General features: G+C 45.0%; 1 protein-coding gene across 1 annotated transcript in view; it reads left to right on the forward strand.

Annotated features, from left to right (window-relative positions):
- The window catches only part of CAMK4 (calcium/calmodulin dependent protein kinase IV), a 291,118-nt gene that overhangs the window by 120,219 nt on the left and 158,074 nt on the right, over window positions 1-12,825 (forward strand). Inside the window, exon 4 of the mRNA XM_025203531.1 lies at window positions 1,568-1,650. Within this exon, the coding sequence (XP_025059316.1) occupies window positions 1,568-1,650 (83 nt within the window). The remainder of the gene's footprint in view (window positions 1-1,567; window positions 1,651-12,825) is intronic.

The following is a 12,825-nucleotide window of genomic DNA, read 5'->3' on the forward strand; positions in this document are numbered from 1 at the left end:
CCAGACTCTGGATGGCCCTCCCATTCCCACACAGGTTGCACCTGCCCCCATCTCTCTGTGGGTCATGCATATCCCCCCATTCCTCCATGGATCGTACCTGTCCCCACTTCCTCTGCAGGTTGCACCTGCCCCCACAACTCTCTGTGGGTCATGCCAGCTCCCTCATCCGCCATCAGATTCCCAATCCTCCCCCAGCCTGCTTGCCCCCATCCCTCCAGTCCCCCTACTATCCCCCATCCCAATTTACCTAAGATCAAGTGGCAATGTTGAACCCAATCCAACAACCCCCTAACCTCCCCAAATGTCTGTACTTATCCTAAGCTATCACCCTGCTTTACCTTCTGCTTGACTTCAGACTAACATGGCTAACTACATCTGAGAACTAAATATTGACATTTATAGCTCATTATGTGCTAATATGTGAAATCCCTAGATTACAGAACCTTCTTGTCTAAGGTTACTAGATCAGAGTTACATGTTTAAAGTACCATATTTTCTCATGTATAGCATGTACCTTTTCCACCAAAATCCACCCCCCAAAATCAGAATGCATATCTTAAGCCAGGAGACTGTTTTCTTTGCTGGAAAGGAAGCATTCCTAGAGACATTGTGCATGCCATGCAGCTGCCAAGGTGGCTGCTGTTTATGCCTGTTCAGCAACCTGAAGGCGTGGAGTCCTGTGTTAATCCTCTCACAGCTGTAGCTATTGGCTGAGCACTGTAGCTTGTGTGCCTGCAGCAGCAAGTGTGCTGGTGGTGGTATCTTTTGATGAGGCCTGTGATGTGGAGACAACCCTTCATTTACAGAATCTTGTATAAAGAACTACTTACAGTAAAGAAGTAACAGTCTTGCTACTACCTTCGCAAGGGGCTGGGGCCTAACTTTGTGTGACATAGACTAAGTGCTCTCAGAAACATGAAGTGTCTAGGAAGTGTGGTGCCCCAGGAGACAATCTAGGTAAGGTAGCTGGCAGCAGAAACTGTCACAGAGCTGGCCATGACTCTAGAATTATTTTTTCTACAGTCTGCCTTCCAACAACAAGGTGATGTTTTATTTTGTGGGGGGTGTTTTATGGGAGCAAATATGGTATATTATTACAGGTCCTGAAAAGCAGAGGGATCAAATTTACAAAATCAATCCTTTTGTTAAAGAGGAAGCTGACAAAAGGATACATAGGTCTGTCCAGCACTAGCATGGCTAGTCTTTGGAGGGAATGTCCTTGCATTCCTTTCTATAGACTTTCTCTGGAAGATTCATGGACGGAAATTTATGGGCTTTAAAGAAAGCAATTTCTAACCTTCTACAGAGATTTGCTGTACTCTAAGATATAGGGTGTGTAGGTGTGAACAAAAGAAAGAGTGATCCCAGAGGAGATAAAGGGGAAAAAAGGATAAACAATATTTACAATAAATTACTTAACTGCCAGGAATATGAGCCATGTAATCATTGTTATTGCCACTTTCTATTTTACTTACTGCAATCTATTTGTTTTAGGTGGCTCTGTTATATATGCACTTAGTGAAGGGGAAAATAACAAAGTAATTACTCTGTTTGGTATCTTTCCTAGATAAAACTGAAGGAGATATTTGAAACCCCCACAGAAATCAGTCTTGTCCTGGAGTTGGTCACAGGAGGGGAGCTATTTGACAGGTGAGTGATCGATGGAAACCATATCCTGCAGTAGTAGACACAAGGGGTTTTATGTTGTTTTCACCTTGCAGCATCTTACTCCACGAGGGTATGGTGCTGGGAAGCTTGCTCATCTGTGTAATCCTTCCATTAATGGTCCCTAAGTAGTTCAATTTAAGTAAGACTTATTTACATGATTAAAAATCTGCAGGATCTAGCTCCAAATTAAAAGGTTTCTCCCTGGAGATACTTTCTTTTGAAAGGCCAAAATAAGCTTAAAATGGAGAAAACTCAGTCAATTCTGAAGAATAGGAAGTGCTGCAGGAAGAGAATCAGCAGGTGAACATCATAGTGAGAAGGTGAGTAGGGCAGTCATGCAGTCCCAAATGAAAAAGCACTTAGTCAGGAATGCTGGCAAAAGCATGTAAGCAAGCCAACAGCAAAAAGTGTCACCAAAATCAGGCCACCAGGAGATGGGAGAAAGGAATGCCAGATTTAAAAGACTGATCAGCAGAGTAGCAAGAACACCATAATATTTGACATTAATTATATCTGAAAAAACTCTATCCATCTTAAAAAGATTCTGAGCAAAAAATTAATTTCTGATGTTTATTTGCCTGTAATGATGGATAGCTCTGCAATGCATGTGCACAGAGCTGCATGTTCTTATGTTACGAATGTAAAAAATATCTCATGATATCATTTTGGGGTAATATTGTATTCCGGGGTTTTTCTTAAGAGCTATCTGTCCCTGTTTATAGAGCACACAAGTAAACAGAAAACATTTTTTGATAAATCACTTGTTTTGCTGAACTAATCTACTGATCAGATGATGCGTTCCAAATCATGTGGGGTCAGGATATTTAATCTTCCCTCATCTTGGATTACATGCTTAATATTTAAAGCAAACACGGTATAGGTATGAATTAAGGACACAGAGCACAAAAGTAACTTTGATTGTGGAGAAACACAAAGTTGTCCTTTTTCAATAGATATTTTTATGCATAAGAATCCTAGCAGTAATCCCATCACAAACTATTTCAGAACTTCACTGGTAGTAGCTAACTATAACAAGGCACCTATAGCACGCACCTGTTACTTTAAGGGAGGGAAACTACAGTTTAGAGAGCCACAGATAGTTTCATAGTTTTTAGGGTCAGAAGGAACCTGAACAGATCATCAAGTCTGACTCCCTGCCGCGGGCCGGAATGAGTGCTAGGATCATAATACCCCAGCCAGATATCTATCCAACCTCCTCTTGAAGACCCCCAGATGTGGAAGACTGCCTTTTAAGAGCTCCTAAAAAGCAGGGCCCTGGGGAGAGGTTTGAAAGCCATAAGCACCTACTTCAGAGCTAATGGCTCTGCCATAATATAGCTAGAAGAAAACCCTGGAAGTAAGCAAAGTACTGCTGCAACAGCTAGGCAGTCCCAGAAAGCTACCAGAGTTAAGCCTGCAAGCCCATTTCAGGGACACCTGTAGCCCATGCAAGGAGGTCACCTGGCCAGAAAGGTGTGGTTCCCTGGAGAAATACAAACCTAGGGCTTTAACCATGGCAGGCAGACTGGCCCTGGAGGCTGCCAGGGAAGGAGCTCTAGATTTGGGTGGTGATAGCTGGAGCAACTGGTTGAGATCCAGCAGCAACATGCACTGTGAGTAAAGGCTTACAAGGAGCCAAATCCCAGGAGGAGAAAAGTTTGATTTTGCTGCCAGATATTTTAGGGTTTTTGGTATAGTCAGAGGGCTCAGTACCTGAGCCAGGTAGAGGTAGAGTCTGGATCCACAAGTCAGAGGAGGAGGAGCCCTGCATCAGCTGGCTGTAGCTGAGCTAGGACCAGGGGCCAGAGCGGAACGCTCCAGGAATAGGAAGCAGCAAGAACCTAGGGGTGCAGCTGCTTCTGTTTGGTTGTACTCTGAGGGAGGGAAGGTTTTCCTTCTGTTAAAGTGGTAATGCATTATATCTTTTGTTGAGGTTTGGTTTTCCCAGGAGGGGAGGTTTCTAGTAAGCAGTTGCTGGCCATTTACATCTTAGTTATACTGATAGTTTGGGTATGGGATTACAGGCAAGGTTTGGGGGTTCCAGCTGTACCTGCAGGGTATGCAACTGCCATGATACCATCAGGGGTGAGGCAAATAGTGAGAGTAGTGGAGAAAGGGCCAGGGCCCAGTGTCCAAGCAGGGCAAAAACCAGGGTAAGGGACCTGTAACCCAAGAGGGGTGAGACCCAGGGCCAGGGACCCATAGGTCAGGAGGGGTGAGGGCCCAGATCAAGGACCCGTAACTCCAGGAAGGGCAAGATCATCCCAGAAGGGCAGAGACCATAGGTTGGGGACCCAGCTTCCCAGAAGGTTGGATTCTAGGACCATGGCCCCAGAGTGAGAGGCACAAGGGCCAGAGGCCCAGAAAGACTGATAATTGACAGGGCTGGAACCAGAAGCCTGGCCTGGTGCAGTGGGCCTAGGCAGAAAGGGACCAGATACAGGAAAGGGGTGGAGGCCATGAAGGCCGAGGCGTCAACAAGGGTAAAAGGCCTGAGATAGCATGATGCAAGTCCCCACCAAGGTTATTGATTTGTAACCCCCGTGAGGCACAGAAACAGCTATAGCAGGGGAGGATTGGAAGTCATGAATAGCCCATAAGGCAACAGATGACCGGGGCGGGGGGGACAGATACCAGCCAGGAAGGCTTACGTGATATGGGAACTGATTAAGATCTGTGAGGTCAGTGATGGACCTGCAAGGGTGAAGGATGAGTAAGACTCACTCTAGGACCCTGGGGCAGCCTCCCTTTTTCTAAACAATATTTCCAGCAAGGGGTGGCAGGCAAAAATGAAGAGGCTGGATACACAGAGAGCCAGAGTAGGGCAGGATTCATGAGGCCACCAGAAGGCATCATGGCCACCTCTGGGACCCATCCCTGTGACACCAACTCTTTCCATATTCCTTCAATTGAAAAAAGAAAATGGTGCATTTATTTGCATACACATGGTATATTCTGATATTGTTTAGCTGCTGCTGTGCTATTAGGATCTAGACTTGAGATGATCAGAAACCATGCAGGACCTTCTCTGTCACCTAACAGTAGCACTAGGCTTATACGCATCAGCTTTATACTTACTCTAACATTTATTATCCATAAGGGAAACATCTGTAGGTCATTGTGGAAAAGGAAAACATGATTATGTCTAAGAAAAGGTTGTTTGGCTTGTAAACAGCAAAGTAGTAGGGGAGCTGACGGTGGTATCTGGCACACTTCCATACCTTGCAGTAGCTCCATGTAGCTGTTTTTCAGGCTGTCTGGGACTTGTTTCCAGCATTATGGGACTTAGCTGAGTGAAACCTTTTCATATGGGCTGTGACTGCTTTCTCAAAATTGGGCCCTGTTAATATTTTCCTTGGGAAGCTGTCATACACTACACTTAGACCATACTAAGGACACTGAAAATGTGAGCATCTACACAGTGAAGCTCATTAACTTGTACTAAGTATCCTCTGAGTGTCTCAAAATTATGCCAACTCAGGTGAGAGTTAACTCTGGGCCCTGCTGTCTAGCTCATGTTAGGGCAACTTCAGTCTGCTCCACAGAGATAAAATGAGTCCTCCAGCATCCCAGCATGCACCATTTCCAACTCCCTCATGCAGAGCAAGGATAGAGATCCCATTTCCTGGCTCCTGGCTATGCCCCTTCTCACTAGCCCTCTAGTGGCAAGTCAGAGCTGTGCAACCAAAAAATGGTATTAACCCTTAACATATGACAGCTCACAGCACATTCTAACTTTAACACTACTTATCATTCCACAGAATTAGTATGGTCTAAATGTAAAGTGTAACTTCATCCATGGTCCAGACATTCAGCTCTACCTACTGCCCAGCTATATCAACAATATTGCTAATTAAAGCAAACGTGCTTCACCAATTACTAGAATCCTGGGACTCCTGTGTGCTATAAGTACCAATATTATGTAGCTCGTCAGCATGCAGTGCTCCATCTCCCATTATACACTACAGAACTGGAAATAGTTGCAGTAAATTTTCATTTTATTGGTGATTTAAAAAGTCATTGAAAGCTAATTTTCAGCAGTTATTTCTAGCAAAAGGAAAGTGGCTCTGCTCCTCAGCATAAGCACACAAATAATTTACAAAAATATGCAGCCTACAGCTTTTGCACTAATATGAACAGTTCCTCATTAGCTGTTCCTTCTCCCTTTAACTATGCTGAAGAGGTAGGAAGAGCATTTGCACTTTAGGTTGGAATAACATTAGCCTCCTACAGGTCGTTTTGAGATGGAAATGTGGACTCCTACTTAAGGGCAAACTTCTCTTCTCATCCTTTTTCATCTTCCTCAAATCTTTACCTGCCTTTCCTTCCCTTTCCCCACATCTCAATCCACTTTCCTTGCCTTCTTTGTCCCTGACATTTTCACCCACAAGCTCTTACCTCATCTTCCTACATCACCTCCTTTCCTTGTCACTCTGGCTATTTCTTCATTCTTTGCCTCCCATTTTTTCTCCAGTGTTTTGTATCTCTCTTATATAAAGGGAATGTGCTGACCTATCTTTAAGAGACTTTGACCTTCTATCTCCTGTACATATATAGCTTCTATCAGAATAGCATCTGAGAACTGTTAACCATATCTATTTTCCCATCTAACAGATGGGGGGTTGAGGCACAGAGAGACTCCAGGTTATGACTGGAGCAGTCACATTGAAAAATACAGGAGACTTGAAAACAAAAATAAGTCCAAGGCTTCTCCCTTTCCCCACTTACTGAACTGACTGTGAACCTTTGGGATGCTTTTAAATGATCTTTCACAAATGTTAAAATGTGTAATTTTTAGCATATGATTTTGTAACATTTCTTTGACTATATTTATTACATATAGACTAAACTTGGAAACTTCATACTCTTGAAACATATCCATGTTAATATTAGTTCCTGCCTAAACTATGTAAGAAAGCTATGCTCTACTCTGTACAATACTTATTTCTATGCCTCCTTCTAATCAGCTGTCACATAAGTCATACAGGCTTATGCTCAGCCACATGGTTTCAGATCAGTTATATCATTATTGTAATGTTTGGCCTGAATGCACGTACAGCTACTTTTCTTGCCAGCTATCCCCTTATTTTACTGCTAACTAGGCCATCCTGTTTATAATACTTAGGAGCAACTTGCATCCACTTCCCAAAATCAAAGGTCACTGGCACAGACACTATTGGGCTCTGAGGAGTTTTATGCCTGATCCCAAAAAGCTTAGATCAGGAGTGCTCAACCCCAAGCCCATGGGCTAAATCCAGCCCAGGAAACTATGTCATCTAGCTCCCCGAGGAGCTGGTGGGGAATGGTAGCCACATTCATTTCCACTCCCTTGCTGCCAAAGGGATGCACCCCTTGGATTCCTGGGGAGTCGCACAGAGCAAATAACATGGCTTTGCATGCCAGATCATCCCAGTGTGTAGCTAGATCCAAATGCATAATGTAAGGCTGGCACACAGCTGGATCTAGGCATACAGGTTTGGGTCAGGGTGTGGCCAAATCTAGGCATAGGGTCATTCCAGTGCACAGCAAGATTTGGATGCTCAGGATCAGTCTGGCAAATAGCAGGATTGCACCTGTGGACCAACTCTGTGTTGACTTCACACAGGATCTGTCCTGTGGACTGACCCCACACCACTTATCTGGCTCACAGGGCCAGAAGTTTGAGCACCACTGCCTTAGATTGCAATCATATAACTGCTGGCAGGAGCAGGCAGGAAACCCAGGGAACTCCCCAGGATAGGGAACAGGGCAGCCCCAGGATCTAGGACACAGCTTTCCCATGGCCACCCCTCAAGATATTGTCAAGTGTAGATTTGGGCTAATATCACCCCTTCTTCATCAGATCGCCCCCCTATGGTAGAGCTTTCATTTTGTAGAGCTTTCACAAAAAAAATATGGGGGTTTTGAAGAACTCCCCTGGTTCAGTGATGCTGAGATTGCTAATTGAATAGAAGTGTGTTGTGGACAAAGATTGTCTGGGGACATCCTGAAGTCTTGCAGACACGTTCTTGTTCCTGTTTCATATAAATTAAGAATGCAATGGGATCCTTGTTAAGGAGTTGGGAAATCCAATTTGAAGGGTGCACAGTGAGTCACCATGGTAGCACTGTTGGATGGATTTTTAGTATTTCATAGCTCCAGTATTTCCAACTCCATCCCCTTTCTTGGACTGTAAAGACAGTAAGTAAGAAAGGGAGACAAATCAATCTGGGTAGCTGAAGAAGTAAGACCTTCCAGGCCAGGGGGTACTGCTGGAGAACTCTGAGTAGGAGGAGGCATGTTCCTGGCAAGAGGCTGCACAGAAGACCCAGACAGGTTAAGGGAGCAATGGCAATACACTGAGAAGGAAAAAAGAAACTCCTCATACAAGAAGCAGAGACTGTGGCCACCAAAAGACTGAGGTAGAAAGCAGTCCAAGGAAGTCGTGTGGACTATGAAGGTGATAGGGCCTGTGAATCTGTTTTCTCATTACATTGTCTCAGGGTTCTGAACTTGGATTCAGTAGAGCAGGGTGGACTTAGATTCCAGTTACCTCATCATCTTCTTGGGCATGAGGGGGGTGTCACCTGGTGAAGTCTGAGATAGAGCAGTCCCTCAATTGCTCTAGCTTGCACTCACAGGAGAGGGTCCCCAAATGAGAATCAAAGCAGCAGAGTTAGAGTTCCCAAATGAGGATCTGCCCCCACTTTGAATACCCTATCTGCTCAGTTTCGAAGTTAGACAACACACAAATTGGCTTTGCTGGCATTATACTAGCTAACAGGTCTGAGATGGTGCAGGTGCTAAGGTGCATGGCTGACAGTCCAGAAGTCACAAATTTGAGGCCATAGCAAAAGTGCTTACAGCACGGCCCTGTCAGAATCTGCCAGTTCTGCTAAATACCTTGTTACAAGGACATGGGAAAAGGAAAGGACACTGGCGAAATGCATCACTCTCTCTGATCATAACTGTGAATCTAACCCTTGATGTCCATAACAATTTATTGGGTGTTTCTTAACATCAGCTGCTGTCATGGCGAGAACCTTTTAAAAAATGATGAGGAATTGTGTTTTCCTCTGCAAATATGGCTTTTCCAATGCAATTTGGCATTTTAGTTGGTCTCCAAAATTGTAATATAGTGACATGTTAATACTTTTGCATGTGGTCTGTGCCTTTTTATTTTCTTTCATTAGACTTACAGTAATATCTTATTTAAAAATTTTTTTTTCAAAACAACAAACAGCCCCAATCAGATAAAAGAATCCCTGTGAATTATTCTGTAGAATGAATTATTTACAGTGCAGGTAGTTCACCAAGTTTCATTTTCTTGCATTTGAAAATGGCTGAAACTTTAGGCAGCAAAATACATGCATAGCTTTGTAAATGAAGAAGCAAGTCAACCAGCAGCACAGTTGGCATCAGTGGAATACTGCTTGGCCAACAAAACAAAACAAAACAAAACAAAACAAAACAAAACACTTCTGCATTCACAGAGGAGTTTCTTCTGAGTGTTTGGCTGCCTTAGTGCAACAAGCTGAGTGTCAACTGATAAAATATTAAAATTTGACTGTTTCAAATTTCATTTCATTTATAGGCCCTTTTACTTCACCTTTGATTTCTGTCTCTACAGCTTCATAGGAATCATGAGCTTGAGCAAATTATAGTCTGGACAAAACTGTATATAGTATAGTGGTTCTTTAGGAGAAGGGAAACTTACACAAAGTAGCTGAAATCAATGTAGAAGAAAAAAGTGCTTTAGTTTCTTAAGCAATGCTGTGGAAATTGCAACTTCTGGTACTCTCCAGCATCCTTACTTACCTCTGCCCAAGAACATGGGCCCATCATTGCAGCATAGGTCTAACTCCCACAGAAATCAAGTCTTACTTTTTTTGAAAATACTCAGCACCATCTGTACCCTTTGATTTCATTGTGAGCTGCTGGGGTCTCACCACGTTTGAAAATCAGGTAACTTATTTAAGTGGCTTAATGAATATCGAAGAGCCCAAATTTAGGCAGTCATTTTTAATTTATAGATCCCAATTTAGCTGCAAGGATTTCCTAGTCTACAAAAAAGCTACAGGAATATTGAAAAGTGTAAGGAAAAATCATTTAAATATCACATATGAGCTATGGAGTCCAAAAAAGTTAATACATAAAAAGTTTACCCAATAGTAACGGTATCCTTTTTTGCTGCTTCATTGCAAATTGAGAGCTGTAATTTTCCCATAAATTGTTAACGCTAAATTTCTGTATAAACAAAATATCTAGTCAAATGAAATCCATTTGACTCATAACCAGTTATTGTGCAGCATCTGGCGGGTGCAACACACAAGGCACAGTCCAGGGGATTCTGTGCTACCTTTGTGCCTTCTGGGTGCCTGTGGGGGTCAATATAGCTTATGCCCAGAGATCTGGGCTTTCCTTTCACCATGGAAAATGATGGTAAAATGTGGATTTTCTCATATTAAGGAGAAAAATGTAAATTTTCTCCTTTATAGGAAAAAAAGGGAAATGGTGGGTTTCCCTTTGCAGAACAGCAGAGTTCCAGCCTGCAAGGACCTCAGGGGAGTGGGAGGAGGGTAATCAAGCAAGAGGTGCTATGTGCATGTGTGCGTACACACATGCACGTGGCAGCCAGGCAGCATGGCTAAGTACAGACAGTCAAAAAGCCCAAGGCTGAATCGATTCAGTCGTTGCAGGTTAGTCTAAGGTGCAAAGATTGAACCAATAAACAAATGAACAGACATTCATTATTGATTCAGGAAATGCAGCCACGTGCTTGCAGCGGCTCAAGCCAGAAGCCGGGAGTGGGGGGGCAGGGGGAGGTGCTACAGCATGGCCCTCTGGCTCGTAGCCAGCATGGCCTGTGTGTTCACTTCCTCTGCACTCACAGGAGAGGGTCCTACTGCTGTGAGTCTGGACTGATGTCCCTGAGGTCTCTGGGATTTGCAGTCCAGACTCACAGTAGTAGGACTCTGCAGGGTTGCTCATCACTTCCTCTTCCTCCTTCCAGGTGCCTCTGGGATTTGTAGTCCACAGTCACTGCCAGTACTAAGTAAGCAGGACAGGGCAACTCCATACTAGGGGGAAGGGAAGTTTAACCCCCCCTCCCTGCCCCCAGACCACAGCAGGGGTTTGCTTGTGGGGGGCAGTGAGCCAGCCCTCACTGGTCTGGCGAGGCAGCAGAGGGGTGGAGCCAGCACTGCTCTCTGGAGCAGACAGCACAGCACAGCCCAGCCCAGGGCTGCAAACTGCTGGGATGCTGGGGGACTGCGATTTAACTTGAACCAGGAAGGGGTCTGGGACAGAAGTTCCATAAACCAGCTTGACCTAAATCAGCTAAGTCTAATACTATATTCAGCCAGGTTTATTTTAAACCAGTTTCAGCCATTTTGAAACTGGTTGATGTGCACAGAACCTCTATTCTGTTACAGATTTAAACCAGTTTCTGATCATTTAAACTGGTTTATGTGTAACTTCTGTCCCTAGCCCATGAGACCAGCTTGCACAGCTCCCTGTAGGTCCTAGGCAAGGAGCAGGGAGCAGGATGGAGCCATGGGTGGCTTGTCCAATGGGTGGCAGAGGGACTGGCTCCCTACCACTGTGTGCACTCCAGGGGAGGTGGGGGAGAGGGGAGGGGGAGCTCATGCCTCCCAGGTTTATGCATGGGGTGGGGTCAGAGAAGGGAAGGATGGGAAACCTCTGTGGCACCCCCAGCAGCCACACACCACCATTTCAAGGTCCTCCCTGCCCACGTGGCAGCAGCGGGGGTGGCAGCACAGAGTTGTGCCCCCTGCTGCTGCCAGGCGGGCTGGGAGCACCTTTTTATGGTAGCATGGGGCTCCCAGTGGCAGCACCAAACCTCCCTGCCCTGCTTTGCCCTGCTGTGCTGAGTCCCACCCACTGGGCTGTGGAATGGGGTTGTACAAGTGGGGGCAGACAAACCTGATAAAAGGTCTATGCTCCTCAGCCCCTAGCAAGCTCTGCAGAGGCTGCTATAATTTAAAGAGACTGCACAGACTTGAGTCATAAGCAGGGGTCCTCATTTTCTCTGTTAAAAATCCCAAATTCTCTGATAAAACCCCCAAATTCCATGTTTTTCCATGATTAAAATGAAATGCCACTAATATATATATATATATATATATATATATATATATATATATATATATATATATATCAGTTGAACACATTGTTTTATTGATATGGTTAAAATTTAAAAGCAATTCGGAAGCCTACCACTGCTTCAATCATTATAATAAAATTAATTCTAAATACCCATATATTTTAGTGTTTGATTTTGGATTTTTATCATGGAAAATCAGAGCTCCCCTAGCCCCTTTCACTCACCAGGACACAGGTCCAACTGCAGCTGATCCTTTGATATAAATGCCTGAGACCACTGTTCAGGTTTTGCATTAGAGAGCAAAAATACCATAAAGCCAAGGGTTACGTACCTTCTTGGCACTTTTTGGAGACCTTGGAAGGAACAGCCTGCTGGAGCACTGGAGTGCCTCATCCCCAGTGTTGCAGGCAATATGAATGTGCGAAGGAACATACAACCTCTTCCTTTTATCATCTTATTTCCATGCTATTGGGACTTGGGGGCAGATTGAGTGCACCCTGCAACCACACGTTCTGACAGTCAACAGCTGTTGTGGGCTAGGATACAAAGAAAGTGGTGGCAGGAGTGCTCAGGGCTGGGGCTGGTATACGAGATTCACAGGATATCAGATGTGAGCTGTATGTGTGTTTGGGGCAAGTGCAAATTCCTTGGGTGTGTGTTTTGGGGTCTGTGTGTGTGTGTGAGGCAAGGGGCCCTGAGGGGTATGTGTAGGGGGAGGGCAGGGAGCTGTGACGGGAGTATTGGGTGGGGCAGGGGTCCCTGAGGGCACTGTGTAGGGGGCTCTGAGGTGGGTAAGGGGCAGGGACCCATGAAGGGGGGGTGTGTGTAGGTGGTAGGGCAGGGGGCCATGAGAAGTGCATGGAGGCCCCTGAAAGGGGGTGTATATGTAGGGGAGGAAGGGCAAGGGGCTCTGAGTGGGGAGCATGCAGGGGCAGAGGTCTCTGTGAGTGGCAGGGCACCCTGAGAGGGGCATGTAGGGGAGGCAGGGGCTGTTGAGGGGAGCAGCAGCCCCTGAGGAGGTGTTGGAGGGGGAGGGGCTCCTAAGGGTAGGT

This window comes from Alligator sinensis, unplaced genomic scaffold, assembly GCF_000455745.1.
Source record: "Alligator sinensis unplaced genomic scaffold, ASM45574v1 scaffold30_1, whole genome shotgun sequence".
NCBI lineage: Eukaryota > Metazoa > Chordata > Crocodylia > Alligatoridae > Alligator > Alligator sinensis.